At 43.8% G+C, this 12,927-nt stretch overlaps 1 protein-coding gene across 2 annotated transcripts in view; it reads left to right on the top strand.

The window, feature by feature from the left end:
- Positions 1-5,869: 5,869 nt before the first annotated feature.
- samd11 (sterile alpha motif domain containing 11) overlaps positions 5,870-12,927 on the top strand; it is a 61,760-nt gene continuing 54,702 nt past the window's right edge. For both annotated transcript variants that reach the window (XM_086069303.1, XM_086069302.1), the window contains exons 1-2: positions 5,870-6,705; positions 7,938-8,029. In XM_086069303.1, coding sequence (XP_085925429.1) covers positions 6,252-6,705; positions 7,938-8,029 — 546 coding nt within the window. In that variant the 5' untranslated portion in view covers positions 5,870-6,251. The remainder of the gene's footprint in view (positions 6,706-7,937; positions 8,030-12,927) is intronic.

Here is a 12,927-nt window from a genome sequence, read left to right as displayed (position 1 = left end):
CAAGCGCCCGGGGTGGGCTCCAGCCCTCTGATGGTTTTCCAGTGAGTATTTGTCAGGTCAGACTGTGCACCGCCCGCCGGTCTCCGCCGCTCTCCTCTCCTCTCCCCGGGTTATTTATTACCTCTCTCCCCCGCCGGCAGCGTTGCGGCTCCGCGCCGCTGCCAGTAACGGCGCAGAGGCGGGGGCCGCGGCAGGGGGGTCGCCGACGGACGAGCAGGAAACGCAAAGGACTTGTAAACAAGGCACTTCAGACTTTTCTCTTTGCATTCCACTTGCTGACTTTGGTCATATCAAATCATTTTACTCAATTTAATTAATTATTTGAAAACTTTTATATAGCTATATATACGTGTATAAAAAAATAAAAACTCCTTAGCAAACAACAGCTGTGCTCCCTTCTTTTTATTCCAATTTCTCTTCCAACAGCAATGTTATAAATCCCACCGACAACTGATCATCGTCCATAATTCATTACAAAACTTCACAACAAATGCAGACTCAGCAACATAGCTCCGATTTTCCTGGTTATGCCGCATGATTAAATGGCCAAAAGAAAATAAAATTATATTCTACCAAGAAACTCTATTTAAAGTTTGTCTCTTTTTATCTAGATAAGACAGCATCACATCGTAGCCTACAATATGTGTAAAACAAGACATTGAGATATAAGCGCTACGTGGTTTGACAGGTAGTGAAGATAAAAAAAAAAAAAGAGGCTTCAGTGTCACTGTTTTAGATGGTCGAGGACCAAGGCAAAGCAAGATTGCACAAAAAAAGGGAATTTAATTTCAAAAGAACAAAAAGGCAAATAAGGACTTGTTGGGCAAATAAATTACGTACATGGATATATATATATATATATATATATATATATATATATATATATATATATATATATATATATATATATATATATATATATATATATATATATATATATATATATATATATATATATATATATGACATTAGCAAATGTCCAAAAAACTATTCAAAGTAACAAACACAGATCTGACAAAACCAGAAAGAAACCAGAGAACGAACGCTGCATCCAAGGAAGGTGAAAAGTCAGACTTTTCCAACTTCACACCAGGAAGTGTGCATGGGAACGCCTCTTTGAACTTGAAAATCCTAGTTGCGAAGTCGGGAAGAAAAAAAAAAGGATCCCGACATCACCACCCATCTTACATCATACATCATTCGAAAATGGCGACCTCAGTAGAGAAAGACATAATTTAAATGACTATAAACATGTTTATCTATTTATTTATTCAAAATAAGTAACTGCAATTAGTCCATATCACATAGCGTGATATGGACTAATTGCATTTACCAGAACACAAAACAATTTATCGGAATAAAACATCTTTGTTGTTTACATTTACCGCAAACGCTTTGAGATTGGAACTGGAAGATTCCAAGTGGGATATGTCTGACTTCCCACCTTCCTCGAATGCAGCATTAAACCAAGCAAATTGACGAAACAACAAGGAACACCTGGACAAAACATGAGCGTCTGAGGGAGCTGATTAGTAGACACGAGGGGCTGATGAGAACAGGTGGACACAACAAGCTAATGAGACAGACAAGGCATGAAAAAAGGGACACAAGGAAAAACAAGACGCAGCAAAAACTTTCTCAAACAAATCTCGTACACACAGAAGCATTTCGAGACTTGTGTGTGTCCAAAAGAAGACGCTGAGGACGTTTAACGGCTGTAATGTATATGCCAAGTCTGGAGTGGCGCTGTAGCGCAGCCACAGGGGGTTAACGGAAAGCGTAGAAGAAGAATCAGCGAAGAAAACAAACACTTTTTTTTCCTTCCAACTTTATTGCAAGCTACAGAACAAACATGGCTATGAAAAAGACGAACATAGGAGAAGTGACAACGGCGGGTGATTCGAGTACAACGCTTATTGAACGTGGGAAGAAAGAAGCAAAATATTTTTGCTGTAAAGGCATAAGCTAGCTAAGGAGGCCTGCGCCAAACAACTATGACACGGCTATCCGCCATTGTTGTTGACAGACTGACGTTACGTGAGAATTGGCGCATACGTCATCAATCTGCGACAATGCGTCGTCTTCGAGCTGCGACCATTACGTTATAACTGGAGAAGTATCCTGCATATGGTGTATGGCTCGTATTGAAATCTTTCCACTCTGGAGCCCGGTTTCAAAAGTCAGTTTCAAGGTCCGAAACCGCGCCATCATCTGGATAAACGGCCTAAACGGTAAGAAACTTGTGAGGATACATTGAAACTGGCGTTTCCGCCTACCAACACACCCGATACTAAAGATCAGGATCGTTATCAGGCATGCTGATGAGCTGATTATATGAATCAGGTGTGCTAGTGGGCGGAAACATCTAAAACCTGCAGGACTCTGGACCTCGAGGACTGGAATTGGTAAACCCTGGGTCACTAGAGAATACTTGGGCTGGGCAAAGTCTGCTGAACGCAGCTGGAGTCTTGTCTATTCCTTCCACGCAGATATCTTCTTTTTTTCATGTTCTTTCTTCTCGCGGAGGTAAAGGTTAAGCAAAGTTTCCCCCCTCATGTCAAACCGCAGAAAGAGTGATGGAAAATTGTGCAATGAGTTGAAGCGATGTCTGAAGATGTGAAAGTTGAAGCGTTTCAGGGAACCCCTGCGGGACGAGTCACAACTTGGGACGTGAAGCGGGTGTTTGCGCGTGGGCACGGGGGCTCCCTTTTTCCGACCGCTTTCAGCCACGGCGCTCCTGAAGGGGCCCCCGCCTCGACGAAAGTTTCCGCGTCGACACGTTGACATTTTGGGTAAAGGTTGGTTTGATAGCGGTAGAACCTCAAAGCTTCTCATCTGTAAGTCTTCCTCTTCCTAGAAATGGTTGCTTCAAAACACACACGCACACGCACCATAAATGTCAGCGAGTGGCGATTTATGTCAGTGCTACTGTTCAGTGCACTCATAAACGGGGGAAGTGACATTATTGTTTATTTCCAAATATATCTGCTTTCATTCTTCAAGCCACATGCGCTCTGATTTGTGTCTCTTTCTGATCTCTTCCCACCTTCGGCTCAACACGTCACGGCCTGCGAGGTCCAAAAGGAGACTTGTGTGTCTTCGTCTTTGCTGCGGTAGCAGCCATGTGTTTTTGTTGATGTCTGCAGCGGTTTTGCCTGCCCGGTTCTGGCGGTGGGCCTTCTACCAGATCTGGCCACGGTGCGGTCTCTGGCCCGCCCGAGCAACCCGTCCGCCTGCGGTGCGGCGTGCCTCCTTCCTGTGTGTGCGTCAGAGGCCGTTTGGCCTGATTTATGGGCCCCGGACACACAGCGCTTTGGACCCCACCTCTGCTGCTCCGATGGCTATTCCATGTGTCGGAGGGGAATCCACCTGGGTGGTTCTCCACTGATGGGGGTCAGATGTGGACCTGCTTACGAGCTCCAGGAGCTCAGGGCAACGTGCCTGCACAAAGTGCGGAGAGAAGGCGCTTTGGGCAAATGTGCTTCCCAGGTTCAGGCAACTTGCTTCCAGCAGCGCGAGTACACATCTGAGCGTCCTTTTCTTCTGAACTGTTCTCCAGTTCCACCTGCTTGTGGCCCAGGACCAGCGACTGGCTGAGGAACACAGATCAAATGGAATGTTTTTAGGACGGGATGTTTTAGCCTGATCATGCAATTATTGAGTCGATGATTCAAAAAACATGAAGCCCTCATCGCCTGAACTTAATAACACTTTTGCGCTCATTACAATGAGAGCTATACGAGTAGAAGTTGTTTAAATAATATAAGGCAGCGCTGCCACACTTGTTGGGATCATCCATAACAGTACACCATTAATCATGGTTACGTACCTAATGATTCATGTCACAACAGTTCTGTACACTTTCAGCACAATAAGGGGAATAAAAGGCAATTTTTAAAAAAATCACGTTTTTCTTTGGTTAACTTAAGAGAATCGGATTTAATGCTTTAAAATTAGCCACAATGTGCAATTGTTTGCATACTCTTGTGGCTAGAATGCAATACAAACATATTTTCTATAAGAATCTTAAGAATCCATAATCGCTAAGCCTAATAGTATAACTTAAGTAATTTTTGAATGTTTTGGGAAACAAGAAAACATTATTTATCTATTTATTTAAAAGGCATTTCATCATTTTTATAATGGATACTAGTTTTGATGTCAGGGAAAAATTGTGGCAATATGTTTTTTTTCATTTCACAGGCCTTGTGAGGATCTTGAATTCGACACGTGATCAAACGTACTTAGCTGTCTACAGAATGCACAGAGGTGATGTTTATAGGCTCCAATCTCAGTAGTACAGTAAACCACGTATAATGTTCACCATTCAGCATTTACAATTTATTCCAACAACACAGATATTTTTGGAAGCCTATCCTTCACTCTATGTTGAAAAACTCATTATTCACTGTTGTCTTAGGCCAAAACAATACAAGCCATGTGGCATCTTTGTCTCAAGGAACTATGTTGGCGTAAAGGAGCCACATTTAGACAAAAATGGTGCTTTGCTGCCATCTTGTGGCTGCTCAGTGCCAAGGAACTATGTTGAAGTGAAGAGAGGAGTGTCGTATGAACAAAATTATTGTTATAGGCAATTATGATTTTTTTTATGAACGCCGTTAACTCATTTGCTCCCAAAAATGTAAAAATACGTTCTATTTTAAATAATACGGTTCTCCCAAAGACATATTTATACGTTTTTGTTTTTCTTTATGCTTGACCATACAGAAGGCTTTGATGCAACCTCTGAACTGAAGAGAATGCTTGAAGAAATGGTTATTATTCCAAAAATGGCCAAAAGGTGGCAGCAGAGTATAAGAGATCAACAAGGGCCATGTTGCAAAAAGCTCTTTTCCCCACTATTTTAAACAGATTTGTGAATAATGATGAAACTTAGCTATATTCTAATGCTAATTGCTGCAAAACGGAAACAGATAGAAATATATATTTTTTCCCTGATGAAAGAAGAGACACTAATCTTTAGTTTGGTATGTTCTATGTTTTTTGTTTTTTATTTATAGAAAAGGAACACAATATTCTGTGGGCCTTGCAAAATCAGTCAAAATCCAGTAAAACAGCCGGGAGCAAAGGGGGTTGAAAATGGCTGGGAGTGAATGAGTTAATCACTGTGAGTTTTTGCTATTCCTGGCTGGGCTTAGTCCCTAAAAATTGTAGTTGGATGCTGTCAATGCTATCATTATTTTAATGGGAAGTGTTTTTTGTGTGTGCCTGTATTAAGATAGTGTCTGACATGAGCAAATCTCACTAATTCTCATTGGTTTAAAGCAAATGCATTTAAACCAAAGCAACTAAAATATTTAATTTTTTTAAGGAAATGCTGAGCGAGAAAAAGGAAAAAAACAAGTAACAGTGTCTGAAGTTTTCAGTGTCTGAAGGCATCGCACTATGACCATGATTTGCATCCATTTGCAAGTGTAAATCAAACTTGTCCCATGCTCACTCCTAAAACGTGTCCTTTATTTGAGTCTACATGGCGTCGTCTGTCGCGGTCCCCCCTCCACTGCTGGCTGCCGCCGAGCCTCCGCGGTTTAAATGGGCCAAGTTGAGACGCGGCGGTGAGTGCAAATCTTGTTTGGTCTGCGTCTGTGAACTTCAGCCTGACTCCACTCAAACACACGCACACACAGACACACACACTGGCGTAAAAAAAAAGGAGGTAAAAACCCGCAAAACTTTAAGCTATGGTTAAAAAAAAATGCAACCCAAATGTACCGAGAACGTTAATGTACAGATATACGCGTGGTGTGTAGAAGCGAAACACGAGTGTCACCGCAAAAATAAAATGCCAGTCCAAGCCAAAGCAATAAATCATTAAAAAAAAAAAAAAAAAAAAGAGGGGGGGGGCAGGGCGAGGAGGTGCGCGCGTTAATGATCCCCGTATGCAGCATCATGTCCGCGCCCGGCGCGCGCAGCATGTCAGGTATTAGCAGAGAGTGTGTGTGGGTGCATGTGGGAGGTAGGAAGCTGTAGGAAGCTGTAGGAAGCTGTAGGAAGCTGTGGGGCTGGCGGAGAGCGCTGCCGCCACTGCGAGCGTCACACTGCTGAATGGGAATCTACCCGGCAACTCCAGCAGACCGCCGTCTCATCCGCGCGCCCTGCGTAAAACCAAGCGGCGCGTCTCCAAGTGTGCCTCGGGCCGACCCGCAGGCAGCGAGCACGCTCGGCAGCAGCTCGGCTCGGACGTCCACTTTTCCCGCACTTGTTCCCGACTTGCGGCTCGCAGCAGCGGCATGCCTGCCATCAAGAAGGAGCGCCTGGACGGCGACGACATGGCTTTGGCCGCCTTCAACCACTCCGAATACTTGGCCCCTTTAAATGCCGCCGCGATCCCCGTGGTGACCCCGCACCCGCCGCCTTACGAGCACATTTTGGCCCACCACCGCGCGTACTTGGGGCTCCACGACTCGACGCTGCATCACCAGCACCTCCAGCACGCCACGGACGACTTGATGCTGGAGCGGTTTTCCTCCATCCCGGACTTCCAGCCCTTCTTTGACAACGGCGAGCCGTGCATCGAGGTGGAGTGCGGGGAAAACAAAGCTTTGCTTTACATTAACAAACTATGTCAAGGCAGCAAAGGACCCTCCATTAAATACAGGGGCGAGTGGCTCACTCCCAACGAGTTCCAGTTTGTCAGTGGCCGGGAGACAGCCAAAGACTGGAAGCGGAGTATTCGACACAAAGGTAAGCTGTGGCATCACTTGTGAGCGGATATATTTGAGCTCACTTTTGTTTAGCTGAGTGGAGTTATTAGATGAGCCAAGGCAAAGTTCCGACACTTCACAAGAGCAAGAGTCAAGAGGGCTGAAGAGGAAAATGGGACGACTAAATTACTTTTATTCCTCTTGGTTGGTGTCCTAAGCCATGTTGTAAAGTAGGTGATAGTTTCATTAAAACGGTTTTCTTGCGGTCCACTTTCTATTGCTATGTTCAGTTAGAGCTGCTTCATTAATGCATGCTTATGGCAGGGATTCCCAAACTGTGGTGCGCTCACCCGCTGGGGTGCTGGTGTGCTACATACAGTGCTACCCCCCCCCCCCCCCCACCCCACCCCATACTCACTTTCCACCACAAAATAAGACTGCCAATGTAATGTAATAGTCACATTTGCATATTTGTATTTGAAGCAAACTTTAATGGCTATAAAAAAGGCTTTGTTTTGATTTTTTTTCTCCAGAGGGGGCACACCAACTTTGCCTTTTAAAGTTTGGGACTAGAACACTATCAAACAAGCGTTTGAAAAATTACTATTTCTACCAGCACAATTTATCTCAAGAAAGCTTATTTTAGCCACCAAATTGTAAGTTTTTAATTCTCAAATCATACAAATATGCGTTTTTTTTGAATGGTTGGATGCTGTCAATGTCATCCAAGATGGATTTGTTGTTCCTCTGGCCACCATTGGAAGCCATTGGCAGTCTACAAGTTTACCTTTTGAATCTCTATCTTAGGGCCGTGATACCCAAACTGGGGTGTGCTCACCCGTAGGGGTGACGGTGTGACATCAAAAGTGGTCATATGAACATTGCCGCCATGAAATGGACATAATAAAACGTCAAATAACTTGAATGGCTATGGCTTGTTTGGATTTTTGGGAGGGGGGTACGTAAACTTTGCTAGGAAGTTGAAGTGGCTGAAAAAGTTTAGGATAGACAGTTTTTGACCACGTGAGATGTCGCAATGTACTATTTCTGCCACCGGACACATTTAAACCAGCGTGAGGTGACATACTTGGATGTGTTGGGGGGTTAGGGGTCACCCCCAGGCAAGGAGTGATCAACCAAATGGTAATGACAAAATTGGGATCTAAAAGCAGAAAATAAAAAGCACTATTGATATTCTATCATGTGTTGTAGCTGTGATGCGTTCAGGTTCTTTTCAAATCACTCGAATCGTCTCGTTTGTTTGTTTTGCAGGGAAAAGTCTCAAGACGCTCATGTCCAAAGGAATCTTACAGGTGCATCCTCCAATCTGTGATTGTCCAGGTTGCCGAATCTCATCGCCCGTGGTAAGGATATTTCATCTCCTCTCAATTTAAAAAAGAAAAAAAAGAAAAAGTATTTTCGTGTGTTTCTGACCTATATGAGCTACATTGGGTTTATTCATATTTGGCTTGAACAGGTTTACGCTCAATATGGAGAATTTTGCCCATTTTTGTTATGGCTCAGTTAAGATATGAGGACAAATGTAAGAACTTTGTCAAGTTTAAAAGTCACGTTTGGACAAAGCTATACTGCATACTGATGTTTCCACCGCGTGTGCGGAGGTGGGAGAGAGTTTTGTCGGAAACGTTAACAGTGCAAATATCTGTAAAGCAGAAACGTGTTTCACAAGTATACCTTGTGTTCCTCCCATTGTATTCCCGTTACTACCTATGAGTCAACCTATCACCGGGCAGCCATGTGTCTTGCTCCGCCCACTGTTGTTAGTAAACGAAAGGGTGGCAAAAAGTATGATGGCACAACTTGGGGAGGCCAAATAAGCGGTAGCAAATCGCAGCGTTGCTGATGAATAGGTTTGAAGATCGCCCGATGGAGTTTGTGTGAGAAAGCAGCAACAGATATTTCTTTGCCGTGTTTGTGTTGTCGCCCAGTTGCATGATGGGTAAGCGTTGTTCGCCTTTGTTTATAACCTTTCCGCTGAAGACCCTACAGGCACACTGTGACAGATTTGACAGTAATTTTCTCTCAGCGTGAATACCGAATGCACTTCCAGCCTTTCAAAGACGCCGAGCATCAAACGGCCATTTATCCCGAGACAACGAGCTGTCTGGCTTTTCGCGTGCGTGCGGGCGTGTTTTGCGTTGACTGTCGGTCACTGTTCAGGCAGCGTCCTCACCTGGCTGACAAGCTCCTGTTTGCCCGCTCCGTCCCCCAGGGCCTGACTGGGGGCCCACGCCAAACCTGGAGGCCGCGCAGATGTGTCACGATTACGGCATCGGCTTTCTGTGCGTGTGTCAGCTTTGCGCAAGATCACGCACGCACGCACACACACACACACACACACACACACACACACACACACACACACACACACACACACACACACACACACACACACACACACACACACACGCACACACACGCACACACACACGGCAGATCTGTTCACACAGGTGCGCCGAGTTGTGGGTCTGCATGTGTGTGTTTTCATCAGCGTGGCGCGCATCTGTTGTCGCTTCCGAGCCCTAATCTTGAGGGAAGGGTGTAAGAGGCTTAGCGAGCTACTGAGTGTGGCTACCGCTGATTATTGTGTGTGAGACACGCAAGGCGAAGGCGCGTTAGATAAGATGGAGGTGTTTGAGTGATACAGGTAAACTGCCGACATTTTCGCAAGAGCTTTTCCCAAAAACAGAGCTCGGCCCAAGTTGAGGTAAGGGCTGGGAAAAGGGAAAAGGACTGTCACTATTGAATATAATAGTAGGGATGGGCGAGGACCAATACCAGGTATCGATATTGTGCTGGTACCCAGCCTTATTTCAAGGTATCAGTACTCGTGATGGCGGACGATACCAGGAGCTAGATCTTTATGATCCGGAACTAGAAATTAGAAGAGTAGAAAATTGCCATTAATTTAATGCTATTTTAAATAAAATGCTATATTGGGATATAGAGTTGTATAGTTTTTTATTGGGGAATTTTAGTTATCAAAAGTACTAGTGGTATCAACGCGGTATCCTACTCAAGGTTTGAGTACTCGTACTGGTATCAGCCTGGAAAAAAAAAGTGGCATCAAACATGGCAAATTTTTAGAATTGTTTGTCCCATAGATTATTCACTCTAAAAACAGTTGGGTCAAAAGTAACCCAATTATGGATAAAAAATGGATCGATACACTTTATGGGTCAATTTGACACAACTTTCTTTCAATTTTTTGACCTAAGTAAAGGAGCTGACCAATATTTATGAGTTGTTTTACGCTAAAAGACCAATTTCTTGACTCAAAGTTGGGTCAAATAGACCCAAGTAGAGGATCGGTCATTTTTTGACCCATAGTTGGGTTATTTTTGAGCCAACAGTTTTTAGAGTGTTCCATCATCAATAATCAAATAATTGGATAACATTTTATTTATATATGTATAATTATACATAACATAACTTTTTTCTTTTTTTAAAACCAAGTATTGTTTACTGTTACTGTTTATTTTTGTTGATTTAGTATAGTTTATTGTTTAACCCCCCACAACAACTAAACAACTAGCAACATCTCATCATTGATATCGTAGTTACTAACTAACCTTTTGGAAAAGTGATTCACTGACTGTTTTGGTCTTTGTTTCCCAAAGTAAAAGCCAGATAAACCTAACCGCTAATGTCTTACCTTGATGAAACACAAAAGATAGTCTGCTTTCAAAAAAGGACAAAATAAATCAGAGTAATTAATGTTGGGTTGCTGTAACCAGAAGATTTGACCATTCTAAGTTAAAAAAACAAAAACACAACAAAAAACACTATTACCGGGCCACCTATAAAAAAAATAAAATCTTGAGGTGTAATGCTCAAATAATTTTTTTTACGAGACATTAACTCGCAGATTTGTGACATTATAAAGTGGCAAATTTGTGCGAATTTTTTCTTTAATTTACGAGAAACAAATTCGCAGAAAAAAAAACAACTAATTAATTGACAACAAATGTATTCACAGATTTGCGAAACCTGCGAGTTTAGTTCTTGTAAATTTGTGATTTTTTCTCTCGCTTATTTGCCACTTTGTAACGTCGCAAATATACGAGTGTTTTGGGCGTAAAATTGTGAGTTTTTTCGCTGAATATTGCCCCCCCCCCCCTAAAAAAGTATATATATTTGTATGTGGCCCTAATACGCCATAGTAGGTAATCGATTAGTTGTTGATTAATGGATAAATTTTGACACCTCTAAAACATATTTAGTCAGATTTTTTTTTTCCACCGAGGATTTGATCATCTCAGCATGTTTGCACGCAAGCGCGGGTTTATCGTTGATTGACTTTTGGCTTGTCCCGGCACGTCCTCTTCAACCTCAATTTGCAGACGTGATGGAGTGAAACGTCGCTATTGACGTAAGCGGGGATACGAAGGCCCGAAGATTGTTGTTGTTATGGTCCTCGTTTCCTCGTCTGGCGGTGAAGCCTGAAGTTTAACCCGGCGAGTGAATACCACCATGACGCCTCAGGACACCCACGTGCACATTGTGCATGCACGCACACAGACACACACGCGCTCCCACTCGCACGCACACGCCGGCTAAGATTGTCAGCAGTTTCACGCGAGGGCGGCGAGGGTGAGACGGCGGAGGGAAGGCAGCGGGGCTTGTATGGCCTCTATGGCGTCGCTCCCCCTCCCCTCTGACTCCCCTCGGGGCATGGCAGCCAGCACTCCACGCCCTCCACCCCTTCCCCCCCTTCCTCCCCTCCTTCTCCCTCCATCCCTCCCTCGCGCACACTATACGCCTGCCTACTGACACAAATTACCTCATGCAGACATTTATTTTGAAAGTTTGACAGCTGAACTTTAAGTGATCTCGCTTCGCTATAGGCACGAGGCGAGCTTTCGTAAAGAAAGAAGAAAAAAAAGTGCAGCTGGTGGGAAGACGTTCCACCTGCCTGCTCAGGCCTCGTGCAAGATAATTGCAGCGTCAGCGCCGACTGGAGCTCTTTGTCATGTTGGCACACAAACGCTTGACAGTTAGTGATTAAATTATGTGTAACGTCATGTGCTCACACTTGAGTGATTGATAGGATGTTGATGTTGATAGCCTCGTGTGATCATCAGGTGGTGAAGTTGCTTAATGGACGTATTAAATCGGGATAACTGGGTCCATAAAAGACAGAAACTTTACTGCGGAAGGTTAATCCTATGGCCGTCGCTCTAAATGTGCTGTTTGTTCACTTTTATGTGTGCGCGTCTGTGCGTGTGCGTGTGCGTGTGAGCCCAGGGTGGCCGGCTGATTAGCAAGCTGTGTGTGCATGCGTGTGTTTGCGTCTCCTCCCGGGAGAGCTCGGCTTCCTCTACTCTGTTATTTCAGCGGAACTGGCGGAGGATGGGAGGAAATTACAGTCGCCTCCTCTGGCTCATAAAGGCCCCCCCTCCAATCATGCACCCCCCCCCTCCCTCCTGCCGTTGCACAACGGAATTAAACCCACACGTTCGCAAACATCTGTGGAAATAGCCACAAACATGTGCTTCAAAAATAAAAGCTCTTTCGTGAGGTGCAGTCTTCATCGGGTCGCCGGGCTCGTGTTTGCGTGCATGTTGCTGAAGCTATGTTGCTATGGTAACGCTGGAATTGGCCATTGGCTGAGAAGTGTGTAGAATTGTGGTCACGTGGAATGTGTTTGTGCACTTTCAGACCAAGTGAGACTCCAAGGATGCGCTCCTTTAAGCACGCAAATGGAAACCAATAGTAAGTGCGACATGTGTCAGACATGTTGCAAACATACTCTTGTTGTTGTTTTTCCTCATAAATTCATTCAAGTTGACTTGGGTCATGATTTGGCTTTAATTGGTGTCCAAATTCTCAAACACGCTTCATGGACTCAAAGGCAATTCCATGTTTATGTTTACTTGGATAAACTGTGAACTTCCCATTGTGTTGTTCAGTATTTGAGTGCGAGACTAGGTGTCAAATTCAAGGCCCGGGGGCCAAATCTGGCCTGCTACATCACTTAATGTGGCCTGTGAAGGCAAATCAAGTGTGTCAACTTTTGTAAAATCTGTACAAAAATTCCTCATTTTGATTTGTAATAAATAACGATGAGATATTGCAAGCATTTTCTTGTTACTACACCACTTTTTACAGGAACTTGAATGATAGTTGTACAACCTATTATCCTTGACTTCTGATTTCAAAATAAGTTATCCAACATTTTTTCATGGTTTCACAAACTACGTTTACATGTAGTCAACATTTGGGTTAAGGTCAAAATCTT

This window comes from Leptonotus elevatus, chromosome 2 (genome assembly GCF_054856555.1).
Source record: "Leptonotus elevatus isolate MCC_2025b chromosome 2, RoL_Lele_1.0, whole genome shotgun sequence".
Taxonomy (NCBI): domain Eukaryota; kingdom Metazoa; phylum Chordata; class Actinopteri; order Syngnathiformes; family Syngnathidae; genus Leptonotus; species Leptonotus elevatus.
The sequence above is the reverse complement of the archived record's forward strand: the minus strand, read 5'-3'. Positions and strand labels throughout refer to the sequence as shown.